At 37.7% G+C, this 13,405-nt stretch overlaps 1 protein-coding gene across 1 annotated transcript; it reads left to right on the top strand.

The window, feature by feature from the left end:
• The first annotated feature begins 1,450 nt into the window (after positions 1-1,450).
• LOC146481838 (betaine--homocysteine S-methyltransferase 1-like) lies at positions 1,451-13,085 on the top strand. The gene is made up of 9 exons (XM_085107928.1): positions 1,451-1,781; positions 4,897-5,032; positions 5,571-5,674; positions 7,080-7,274; positions 7,942-8,089; positions 8,596-8,778; positions 9,909-10,039; positions 11,227-11,324; positions 11,994-13,085. The coding sequence occupies exons 1-9, from the start codon at positions 1,767-1,769 to the stop codon at positions 12,088-12,090; spliced, it is 1,107 nt and encodes a 368-aa protein (XP_084964054.1). The 5' UTR covers positions 1,451-1,766; the 3' UTR covers positions 12,091-13,085.
• Positions 13,086-13,405: the final 320 nt, after the last annotated feature.

The raw sequence follows: 13,405 nt of genomic DNA, 5'->3' as shown, positions 1-13,405 counted from the left end.
ATAATAATAATAATAATAATAATAATAATAATAATAATAATAATAATAATGATAATGATAATGATAATAATGATAATAATAATAATAATGTTTATTTGTGCTTTTTTTCCTATTTACATGTTGATTCTTACAATCTTTTAGTGGTGTATTATAGATTAAATTAATTATTAGTTAAATTAATGTGCAAAGCAAGGAAGCTAAATAAACCATTAGGTTGTCTTGTTAGCTCCCTGGCTAATATAGGTTCTAGATAGCAGGCAAAAACGAAAGAAGAAAAAGTGAAAAAGCAAAAGGAAGGAAGAACTTATTAATTGTAAAAAGTTAACGTATGTTACGAGGTCAGCGTAAAAGAAAATTAGTTCATTCGTTGTTCTGACAGTAAATAATGTATAATTTGTTTCGGAAAAGCAAACACACTTTGTATGAGTTTTTTTAAAGGAGTTGGAAGGTCTTTCCAAATATCGGTTGCCATGAAGGAGATTAATTGTTTACCTACATTAGTTCTCACGTTCGGCTTATAAAGATTATGCTTAGCTGCATATCTTGTGTTGTAGCCATGTATATTACTAGCATATTGAAACATGTTGTCGAACACTTCAGGCAGGAGGCCTTTATGCCATGAATGCAAGAATTTCAACACTTGTAGGCAATAAATATTATTAACTGTCAGAAGGCCTAGTAGATTTAGCAAAGGTTTGGCTTTCTCTGTTTCGCTGCCAAATGATTTGGCAAAAAATATTAATCTTACAATATGGTTTTGTTTCACTTGAATTTTTCTTATATGTGTTTTGTATACAGCGTGCGAATGAAGACGGATTTCCGGCTTTGTTGAACACGCCGCCAAGTTGTTCTGATATCTGAATAGTTCTGTATTACCGCGTTTATATTGACAGCTGACATACACAGCGTGTTAAAGAGATAGAAAGAACAACACAAGATGGAAAACACTACTTACCTTCAAATTCATTATTGGTAAAGACGGTGTTAGAGCGAAAAGTCAAATACGATTTTTTACGAGCCTGACAGCTGTGATAGGGGTCCTGACAGGCAGGAAAAACAAACGAGACATTTTTTACCCAGCTTGAACCAGTGTTTTATTAAAGAAAATCTCAGCAAACTAGATATTTAAAGAAACGTTCCAGCCAGTTAACCGTCTAATGTATTCAGTTATCATATACGCGATAAACGAACATCCCGCAATCTCACTGCAGATAAGCATGTCAAGCATGGAATCACGAGCTACGAAATCCACGGATCCCATTTCTTCATAGATAACATTTATTTAGCGCTGTCTGATATCTTGCAGTTAATCCAAGCCGGTAAACCTAAACAAATGCCCCTGACTGGCATATGAAAACTGACTAAAATTCTCCTAACGGCTCACTATATTTGAGTTTTTCCCTTCATGATCAAGATAAACATAACTAAGCAGATCTATGGTATGAAGGCTTTATTACAAATATATTTGCGAACTACAGGAGTCGCGTTGGCCCATCAACACTTTTTAACACTGTTCCTCCACCAATCCACATTTCATGCCGATCCTGATTTTCCAGGAACCTTCCTCAACCCAGTCCCACCGCTCTCAGTCGGGGACGACCGGACCGTTAAACATGGCCTCCCCACACGATTTCCCCACGCAGAAAAGGCACTCAACATCACAATGAGTTCGCTTGTGATACAATGGAAGCCTGGTTGAATATCTTTGTACACTGCAAGAGCAAAGGCATACAAAAGGCATTCATTTTTTGTCGGATTTCTTGGCCATGTCGAATGCAAAGGTGAGTGCATGATCGAGTATGCTGGTATGCTTAAGTATTAGAGCTTATTACGTTTAGATTTTGAATAATTTGGAAGGTTGTTTGGGGTGATCCCATATAACCGCATTTTCATACACAAATAGTATTAAACTACGAATAGGGCAAGTGTCATGATGTTGTTGTTTTTATTACCGATATGACCGCCAGTTACAGTTTTCTTTGTAGTGGCAACTACAGATCACTGCGCCGATAATTGTTTATAAACAAGCTAAACAGATGACTTCTCCTAGCCCTAAACTCCTTGCTAAAAAGCTAATTCAGGCCTTGGACACGCTTACCCTCTTGGTTATAAACTAGTACAACAGTGACCTGCTGTACTTGTGTCCTATGGTCTGTGACCTGCAAAAAAGACCTGTCCGACTGTGAAAACACACTGTGTCAGGCAATGACCGGCAATGTTAAATAACAATCGTTTTGCACAAAATGAGGGCATGACACTTGTCAAAGTTCTAATCATCTTATACAATATTTAAAATTTTCATGTCTAGAAAATTAGAACCAAAAAACAAAATTGTTTTAGCCGATTACCCCAAATTAGTATTTTTTTAAAGTATATAAAGTCGAACCTACCGTAAGTGACCACCCATAATGTCAAGGATATGTGGTCGCTTACAGAAGGTGGTCGCTTACCAGAGGTCAGACCACAGGGGGTCTAAATTTCGGGTAATTTACATATGGTAATTGCGGAGACCTAACCCTTTTGCCAGTGCTTATTGAAACCCATAGTAATAACTTTTCTTAGCTACAAGTATATTAAGACTGGTCCAAAATTATTCTAGGCAAAAAATCTTAGGGTCTATAGTGATTATTGTTTGTATCTCACAAATTTTATTACTTAATACAGCGATTGAGACAATTATTGTGAAAGAAACTTGACTCTTTTATTACTCCAGGTAAATAGGGTATCATTTTTGCCTTCTTTAGCAGCGCATTCCTGGATTAGTCCTTAGATAGGGTACCTAAATTGCATCTGTTAAAGTGAAGCTTGTAAGCGCCACGTTTTACGAAAAAGAAATGGCTTTTTAAAACTGAAGTGTCCGCTGAAGTATTAGAAAAACGATTTTCATAGAGATTTGTGTTTATCCGTGCACATTAGCCGTTGTTTGGGTCCCTTGAATAGGGTGTCATTTTTTGGGTTCGGTCCTTAAAAGGGGTATCCGTTTTCCCTTCCTTTACCCTTAAATAGGGTCAGGGCTCGAGAACCTTTGTGGCACACCCCTATCGAAAATTTTGGGGAGTACCCCCCCCCCCCACCCCCCTCTCCCCGGGCTCCAGGTGGTGTTGTCTAAATTTTTCGGGGAATGGAACATAAGCAAAAAAGATAAGAAAGATAAAAGATAAGAGAGTATTTTCCTACAAGGCATTCAATCTAATTAAAGTAAATATTTCAGTGTGAAGTATAGTGCATGTGTATTTTATCAATTGTTTCAATGCTATATCGGGAAACACTTCTGGTAGCTCCGACTGTGAGATTTATGGCATCCGCTGTAATCATGTACATGTGGCCAGTATGTTACAGTGACACAGTTTTCAATTTCAATTTGAGAGATGACAGCCCATTGTATGTCAAAGTTAATGGTCGCCTATGGGAAGTTAAAAACAATTGAAAATTTTAAACAATCATCAGTGTAAAAGTGGTCGCTTATGAGAGGTGGTCACCTACGAGAGGTTCCATCTATAGTGATTTGACTTGAAAACTTTTGTTATTTTGGAAAAGTGGTCGCTAATGAGAGGTGGTCACAAACGGAAGTTTCGACTGTAGATTAAAAACACCTCTACATTTCTCGAGTTTGAACAATTTGGTTATGCCTTTAAATCAAAATAAAAGAAATAATAAATATTGGGCTACAGACAACATGTGTGTGTTTTTGTCTTTAAGGTATTGTGCTACAAACATAAGCAAATTAGCTAAAGAAAATTGACAGTTCTAAATGTAATTAGGGATGCCATTGAGTGAACTTGAATTGTAAAAATTGCCTTATACAGTGGAACCCCAATTTTTATGATCGTCGATCTAACGATATTCCTGATTTAACGATCAACATTCCGTGTCCCAGCAAAAGTTATTTAAAAATCCGGAGTTCGTTTATAACGATATCCCGATTTAACAATATGATTTTGCTTTCCCTTTGCCATATTGTAAAATCGAGGTTTCGCTGTATATGTAATCACAAAATACCTTGCACACCTCCAAACTGATCCATGATAAGCTGTCACTGTACATGGCTGAACTACCACTACAAACAAGCATGCATTCCATAATGTGAGAAACATTTTGACTCATATTATTAAATAATTTCTAAAGATTATAGGATTCATGTTTTTCACAATGTAGTCAACCTGCATTAGATCTATACAAAGAGCGGTTTAATTCATTTTGATCCAGCTTTTACATGGTGAATTTATACAATATATAATATATAATATATAATATAACGGAGCTGTGAGTGAGAATACAAGCTACAGTTAAGACGGCACCTAACGCCTGTGAAGCTGATGAAATTGTTTCATTCAAATGTGAATGCAGAGACTCTACTGACAATAAGCTCCTTTCAGCTTGAGCTGAATTATAAAAGTTTTTGAAGGCCTGTTAGTGATCTGAAGTTTAGTCCTGGCTAAATTTTTAAAGCCTGATGTGCACAGCTGGTATGTATGAGATACTTACATGCAAACATGCTAGCAACAAGCTCACGATACCGTACACCTACTACTTGTTGTACACGACGTGCAAAATGTCATAGGATTTTGAAATGTGTTTAAAAACCTTCAACCATTGTAGGCATCAACCTCGTTCCCAGAAGAGACCCTTGAAATGACACTGTATACTGTGTAGACAAAACTTATTCCCAACCTGCATGTTTTTTTTTTCCACTTTTTTAAAATTATTAAGATCTGGCGACCCATGCCAAATATAAAAACACAAGTTACAAGGAGTCAAGGTGACTGCACTGTTTGGATTCTTACAATTTGTTTTACATTTCATATGTATCATTGATAATAATAATAATTATTGTTTTATATAACAAGTGACTGCTGGATTTACTTTTATTGTTAAGCTTTTTCAAACCTCTTGTAGAGTGGTATATTGGAACGGCTTAATGCTGGAGAAGTTATTGTAGGAGATGGTGGAATGGCACATGCTTTAGAAAAGCGTGGATATGTGAAAGCAGGACCATGGACCCCTGAATGTACAGTAGAACATCCTGAGGGAGGTCAGTTAAGCAGTCAAGATTAGATTCAAGATCTTTATCTGTGAATATTATTAGGCAGTGCTGATATTACTGTACATAAATGTAATGTAAATGTGTTCAAGAAGTGTATACAAGCTTTTATTAATGATTTGGCGTAACACGTATCAGAATCTTTGAGTCAGTGGTCGTTTATGAGAGCTAAATAACAAAGGAAAAGACCTGCTGGTAATTCCCAAAGGTGGTTGCGGTTGCTTAGGGGAGCTTTTGATGACAGAGTTTAAGTGACAATTTAAACAGGGTTTGACAATGATGGTCATAACACCTTACTACAGCTGGTTGCTTACGAGAGTCGTCGCAAGGAGATCAGCTTCAACTGCACAAGTAAACAAAATGCTGGAGCTAATCCTGTATCACTTCATGTAGGGTATCCTTTGATGGACTTCATGGACTAGTTCGCTAATTGGAGAAGGGTTGGGGGGGGGCTGGGGGAGGGGAGAGAGTGCTGGAAATACTTCTTGTCAGTTTGTGCTGGGAGTCAGTGTTTTTTTTATTTGTTTAGTTCGTCAGCTCCATCGAGAGTTTCTGCGAGCAGGTGCTGATGTTATTCAGGCTTTTACTTTCTCAATGGATGATGACCTGGAAGGTGATCAGGCCAAATATGGGGTAAATACTTGTTTGTGTTTATATACTTCATAGTTACTGAATGATCCAGTTTAATAGGTATAGGGGAGTCTAGTTTTCGTCCAGTTCCTGTGACCTAGTGTTGGTTCTCTAATTCCATTAATTTTATAATATCCTGTGGTATTCCTCAGTGGACAGTATCCCGGAGCGGCTGGTTTTCCTCTTGTACATCAATGACCTACCAAAGTGCACTTTCTATTGTCACCCTCAAATGTATGATGATGACACTCACTTGACGATTGCAAGAAATAATGTGGATAGCATTACTGCATGAGTGAGCGGCTTTATAAACCAAAAACAGAATTTCTGCTAGTTGATTCATGTCAAAGACAGTGAGAACGTTTGTTTGTCTCCTTCTTTGATAATTGATGGAGCTCCAATAAAACAGGTTTCCAACATTAAAGCCCTTGGTGTACATATCAACAAGACCTTAACAAGTTTTGGAATGTATACATTGTCAAACTTTCTATTATGAAAATCACCTCTGGTATCAGGCCTTGAAGAATGTTAGACCATTTGTCCCTGCAGGATCCTGCAGTTCATTTACAACTCCCTTGTACAAACACATTTTGATTATGGTAGCATCGTGTCAGGTAACTGTTATAAAATTTTGCCGACAGTAAATTCAAAAAGTTAGAAAATCGTGCTGCTAGTCAAAGAATCCTGACCCATTCAACAGTTGTATCTAAGTATGAAACTAGTTAGACTAATTGCCTTTTTGAAGTTAATGGCTGGAGAAAACTTGAATAGTAGCAGCAGATGCAAAAAGCTTAAGCGTGGCACTCTACAAATCTGTAAATGGTCCTGCATGTAATTTAAAAATCTTCAAGATACCGAATGCAAACTAGCTGTTTCTCTTCCCCATGCCAATAATTATCTTAAAAACAGCTATAGCTATACTGGTGCCGTTTTGTAGAACAGCTTACCAGTAAGAACTGTGACCTGTGTTCTCCTATTCTATTCAAAAACTCATTAATAGTTCATAAGCCCATTGACCTATCAAATGGTTGATAATAGTCACCATTTGCAAGCTAGAACTGTAGGATATTTCCTTTCTGGCTGTAGTGGCTATTTGTAAGCATTAAGTTGGTAGTTGCAGGCTTGTTCCCCGGTTCCTTCAGAAAACATGTCTCCAATGTTTTATCTCCTGCTTATTGCACTTTGTTTTGTGACAAAAATGGCAATCGTGCCCAATAATCCATAATGTTTGAATTGCAAACAAAATGTACAAAACTGGGGCAACATTTCCTGACAGAATTGAATGGAACATGCAAAAAATCCGGTGAATCTGAGCTAAAACAACAGAAAGGGATCTGAAATGCACTAAAGGTTGGTTATGTCCTGAGCTCTTCAATTTATTATAAACTGTAGTTGAATTATCTTTCAGACCACCAAAATAAATCAAGCTGCGTGTGACCTCGCCAAGGGCGTGGCCCAGGAGGGAGGAGCCCTTTTTGCTGGGTCTATCTGTCAGACTGCCTCTTTGTATACAAGTGGAGCTGGTAAAGAGGCAGTGATGAAGAAATTCAGAGAGCAAATGGAGGTTTTCATCCAAAATGATGTTGATTTGATCATTGCAGAGGTACAAACTAGTAATCAATTCAGTAGTGGTTAGGCAGAAAGTACTATTACAGGAACCATAAGTAGGTAGGTCTCAAAGAACATTGTGCAATCATTGAGACCTTTTAATGCTCAAAAACCTGGTACAGAAATTACTTTCTTATGATGATAACCAGCCTCTTTGCTACAATGTGTAGTTCCAGATAATATCCATACCTCCCCCATGGAAGGTATTTTGGTTGGAACCCCTCCCCTCCTTTCCTAGAATTTTCAGTTAAGCTTCATATTTTGCCTTTAAAATTTTGCACTTTGAGACCCCCTCCCCCTCGGAATTTCCAATGGCTTTCCTTACAAGTGGTGGGAATGGATATTTTCTGGAACCATACAATAGAACTCATTTGAAGGAATTTTGATTCCAAGGCAAAATAGCCACTCATGGTAGTTTTGGAAAACAACACTTATTTGGTATAAATTCCACTGTCATTAAGTTGATAGTTGAATGTAATTTAAAGAGGAACTGAACAAGGACGGTAAATGAGGACCGTAAGTTAGGAAGCTGTAACAGGTTATTACACCTCCCTCTTTAAATAAAGTTATTGTATTGTATTGTATTGTATTGTATTGCAAATGTAAAAAAATATTTGTTAATTTAATCTTATCCTATCTTATCCTATCCTGTCTTCTCTTAGTTTTTTGCAAGAATACAAGAAGCTGAGTGGGTGGTAGAAGTGTTTAAGTCCACAAGCAAACCAACCGCCATTACCATGTGTATTGGTCCTGCTGGGGACAGTAACAATGTGTCTCCAGGAGAATGTGCAGTTAGACTCGCAAGAGCAGGTATTGTGGAATTTGCAGGTTACCGATCGATATAAAGATGCAAAGTGATTATTATTATTATTACTTGTTATTGTTGGCTCTATAATTATGCATGTTTTAACGTGTTCCAGATAACTTTCAAAGTCAGGGAATCAATGAAGAATTTTGAGGGGTCAATAGCCCAGGTCCTCTCCTAATCTTCTTTAGTTTGGAATTCATTTTGCCAGGTCAGGAAGTCGGCTTTTTCGGGTTTTTGATCTGAGACACCTCTCTTATCTGGGACACTGAATTGTATGACTCTAGATTATTGGAAATGATGTGTTATTCAGTGAGTGACACAGTCATATTTGGAAAAAGGAAATCCGAGTGCTCCTGTCAGGAGTCGAACCTAAGACCTTCCGATCACTAGTTCGGATGCTCTACCACTGAGCTACAGGAGACTCGTGGGAGCTAAGGCCATTAAAAGATTATTTTAACATTAACATTTAAGGACTTGACTATTAAAACAAACTCTACTGTTTCTTTAGGAGCTGATATCATTGGAGTCAACTGTCGGTTTGATCCCAACATTAGTTTACAGACAATTGCTATGATGAAAGAGGCATTAGACAGGGAAGGACTCAAGCCTCATCTGATGATCCAGCCAGTGGGTTATCATGACCCAGATGCAGGGCCTTTGGGAGCACCCAGTTTACCAGAATCACCATTTGGTAAGTCAACAGCTTCCTGCAACTCACCCGCGTTAATTACCTTTTTAGTAAAATAATTTTCTTTTCAGTTCAGTTCATTAAAAGTCGCATTAATTTAATTAAGTTACCTTATCATGATAGGAAATTAACGCTTCATGAAATTAACGCGAATTTTAAAAATTCGCGTTAATTTAAGTCGCGTTAATTTTTGTTAACGTTAATTTCCACATCTTTAATTAAGTGGCGCATTAATTTCCACTATTTAACACCAAATTCTCGATACACTTCAGAAAGGACAAAGCACTGTTTTACCAGGGTAGAGATCCCCCGGTATGATGGACATAAAGAACGCTCGAAATGGTCAGATTCCTTGGCTTAACCCCAACGTTTAGGAACAATTCCATGAACATTGTTTGCATTTGGGATCATTACACTAAGTGTTAAAAGAAATTTGTTCCTGTAGTCTCAACAAATTCTGTTTCTTTGTGGCAGTCGCGTTAATTTCCCTCATTTTGAAATTTTAGTACCTCTTTCGCGTTAATTTCCTTTATTGGGAAGTAATTTTTCCTGCAATTCGCGTTCATTTAAGTCGTGTTCATTTCCAATACCTTAATTAACACGAGCGTTAATTTCCTATAATAAGGTAATTAACAGTCAAACTTCTATTTCTTAGAACAACGTATGTGACCACTGGCCTTATTAGGTAAACGCACTGCACGGGATTAATGTAAAGGGTTGCTAACGAGCGTATTTAAAAGGAAGAGTGCTCCCAGAACTGACCGTTCGGTCTGTCAATCAAATGCTTCATTTTGAAGATATGGTGCTGCAAAATCTTGAAAAATTAATCACTCCAAAAATGGTACGCGCTAATTTGAAGAAATTCGAAGGACTAGGATAAAACTTATCCTTTCAATCAGTACATTCCGTTTACGAACTGACAGGTCTGGCAAATGACAGGTTTTGACAAATGGAGAGCGCCCAAAAGTAACCAAGCATTTTTTCAGACGAGAAAGTAATAGTAACAACGAATTTTTTACAGTACGGGAAAAGCTTACAGAATGGGAATTCTATGTTAGTTTGTAAATCTGACAAAACAACTATTTGAGCTCAAGTTGTCTATATTTGGTTTCCTTTTTTCATTCTGAATTTAGCTCTGGAACCTAGAGTGGTAACTCGCTGGGATGTGCACAAGTACGCACGACGTGCCTATGATCTGGGAGTCAGGTATATCGGCGGCTGCTGTGGATTTGAACCATATCACATCCGGGCTATCGCGGAAGAGGTTTGTGTCTTTTCGTTGGGGGATTCATTCATTGAGTTTGTTTGTTAACAAATCGTGCAATTCACCGCAAAACAACAATAACAACGACAAAGACAACAACAAAAAACACGCACAAATATGCAAAACAAATACAACCAGTATCAAGCGCGGGAAAATATGCAACCGGTGTCAAGCGCGGGAAAACATGGAACAGGTGTCAAGCGCGGAAAAACAAAGTTAAAAGGACTAAGTTTTTGCTCGGACGGAAAAATTTTCGGATAAGGGTGTTAGTTTCTAAAGAAACTGTGGTGCTGCGTCGATGGGGAGAGGAAACAAATGTTTGGTTTATCAACAGAGTTGATAACTAAAGGTAAATTGGCCACCGTAGAGAGATTGGAGTGCTGACGGTTCGAGTGTTAGCCCTTCGTCAGAGGGAATAAAAGGGCGAACGCTCGAAACATCAGCACTCAAATCTCTTTATGGTGGCCAATTTACCTTTACTTATCAACTCTGTTCATAAACCAAACATTCCGTAAAAATTTTAGGACAATTCAATTCGTGCGAACATTTTTTGTGATTAAAGCAAAGGAAGGAAGCCCAATGACAGATCTTCTTTTCTGATTAACATTGTACGAGAAAACAAAGTTTATATCGTGCTACTGTACACTGGACCGCCCTTAACGCTTCACACCATTTGCATGTTTTCCCGCGATTGGCACCGGTTCCATGTGGTATATACTAATTGTCAATAACCTGTAAACTTACTTGTAATGCGCATGTGTACATCGAGGAGAAAATGGCGGCCGCTGCTAAAATAGACTTTAGTAACCAATGACTTACTCACAGACGGGAGAAAGTGAGTTGTCGATAACAAACTGCCGCGTTTGTTATCGACAACTAAAGTAGTTTTCCCTTTGAAAAGGAAAACTACTTTGTTGTCGACTACTTTATATTTCACCATTTGTAGTCGATACCTTGATTCACATACGAGATGTTTTGTCATCGATAACTTTTTGTTATCGACAACTGAAAAGTTATCGATAACAATTTCCCTCGTCTGTGAAGGCCCTAAAGGAACTTTCAAAGGTTCTAGCTTTATGTATCAAAATTGTTTCTCATGTTAAGTAAAAAGTACCGACTTATATTAGTGGATTTCACACCAGGATTTGTCATGACGCTGACAAAGAGCTATATTTGTTTCTTTTCAGCTGGCTCCTGAACGAGGCAGGTTACCCGCCGCAAGCGACAAACACAGTCCCTGGGGAGAGGCACTGAAACATCACGCGGTTGCTGAAGTCCGAGCAAGGTGAGAGTAGGAAAGGACTGGGTAGAACAGTTGCCATTTGAATATTTACTGAGACAGATAGTTTATGGACTTATACCTTACAGTCCCTAGGCCGACAATTTACAATTGTTATTACGCTGAAAATATTACTGCTGAAATGAAGGCTAAAACTGATGTGTAAGCAATAAACCTTACAAATAATTGTATACCAATGCCACCAGCTAAACTGGATTTAAAAAGTAATTTTTTAAACACATACTAATAGAACACAAAACTAATGGATTGATCGAGTATCCAGCGCTAGTTGGCAAATTATCTGGAGGAAATACGTGTGATAAAACTGTTTTTGAAACTGTTAGTTTTGCATTTCGGAAGTTGAGACTTTCGCCTTTTTCGTAATGTCATTACACTGCTATTTAAAGGCGGAAACAGTGCATGCAGCTTGTAGCATCCATCGGTGACAATTTCGGCAAACAGATCGGGTGTCAAAGCTGCTCTATGGTCACACAGAGTTGTCAGATTTAAGGTTTCTTATGCTTTTCCATGAGAAAAATCAGGAAAGTTCATGCGCATTGCGCGCTTTTGGAGTTTTAGAGTTAACTCATGAAACTTGTGTAAATTGTGAACATTCAGGAGCGCTATACAGTCCGTAAAAAGATCGTGACACAATTGTGACTGGCTCTTTTGCAGAGCTAACCGAGCCTACTGGGAGAATCTAAAACCGGCCAGCGGTCGTCCATTTTGTCCATCACTCAGTGGACCGGGAGGACTGGCGCTACTAAAATGACGTCACTTATCTTTAAGCTAGCTTGATAGCTACTGTTATTTGTCAATTTTATCTGGTTTGGAATGTGATAGGAAGCAATTTTTGTCACGAAATGTCACGAAATGGTTCTTTACTTCTTTCAAACGAAAGAGTCTGTTTTAAATCTCTACGGCCACGATCAGGGAAAAACATATTTTTTTCAAGGTGAGGGAAAATTCAGGGGATTTTATTTTTATCTTGCCACAAGGCTTGCAAATGAGTTTCCTTGTTAGCAAAGGTAATGTCGTTTCTTAAAATAGTTATGAATAAATTGGTTTCTGCGCCTTTTTCGCTGGTTTTATTGCCGGCAAAGGATTTGTCCTGGATGTTCAATGACAAGTCAAGGATTTTTTTATTATTCTCATGAATGGGAACTATGAACTCGAATTAAGGGCCGTTTACCTCGGATTTGCTTTACTCTAGCGCGATAATTTTGATCTCAAACTCCTACGACTCGAACTTTGCTATAAATCGAATTAATTTCCGATTTCCAAGAGAACAATTTCTCACAAATTCACCCTCTCTATTTCATAACCTAATCGTTAAATCAAAGCACGGTATTTTTAAATTTCAAATTTCTCAAATGAGTATGATCTTCAGTATCAATTGTCAAAATTGTGGATAGTACATTTTGCATTTTAACATTTTTACCCGGCTTTAAGTCTGATTATCCATTCAATGTATTTTATGCATTTCTTTTTGTAGGTTAATTAGGTAATAGTTAGTTACACACGACCCCTCAAGCATGTAATGCTTTCATTCGCATCGTGTTTAAATAAAGGATCTTACTTACTTACTTGTCAAACAGAAGTAAAAATTCAAGCCTTTTTTTTTTTCTTGTTTTTAGCGTACGGTATTGGACATTACCTCACCCCAGTTTTTCGTTTTATGAACTCAGCCATTTCCCTTCCGCAATGGTCCACCTTTTGCAGCGTATTTAAATTTATCCAATCCAAAGAGCGCTTTCAAAAACATCTATTTCGATGGTCTAAAATGCCGGATTGGGCCAAACCAGCAAAAAGATATATACGTTTTAAAATTCGTCCGGACTAGACTGGACAAGGCCTGAAAAGGTTTTACAGCATAAGAAACAGTACTACAGAAATATAGAGTTGATTAACTTTATTTTAATGATCATCCACACTCAAAAGTTAAAAAACGTTGTCTATCATAATAAACGGCATCATGGAAATGGTTAGCTCAGAATTCAAAATATTACGTTCAAAGTAAAGTTTTCACGTTAAGTTTTCGCCAGTTTAGATAACGCCATCGTCCTCGTTCGAGCTTAACACTGGGC

Source organism: Pavona decussata, unplaced genomic scaffold, assembly GCF_977016875.1.
Source record: "Pavona decussata unplaced genomic scaffold, jaPavDecu1.1 SCAFFOLD_48, whole genome shotgun sequence".
NCBI lineage: Eukaryota > Metazoa > Cnidaria > Anthozoa > Scleractinia > Agariciidae > Pavona > Pavona decussata.
The sequence above is the reverse complement of the archived record's forward strand: the minus strand, read 5'-3'. Positions and strand labels throughout refer to the sequence as shown.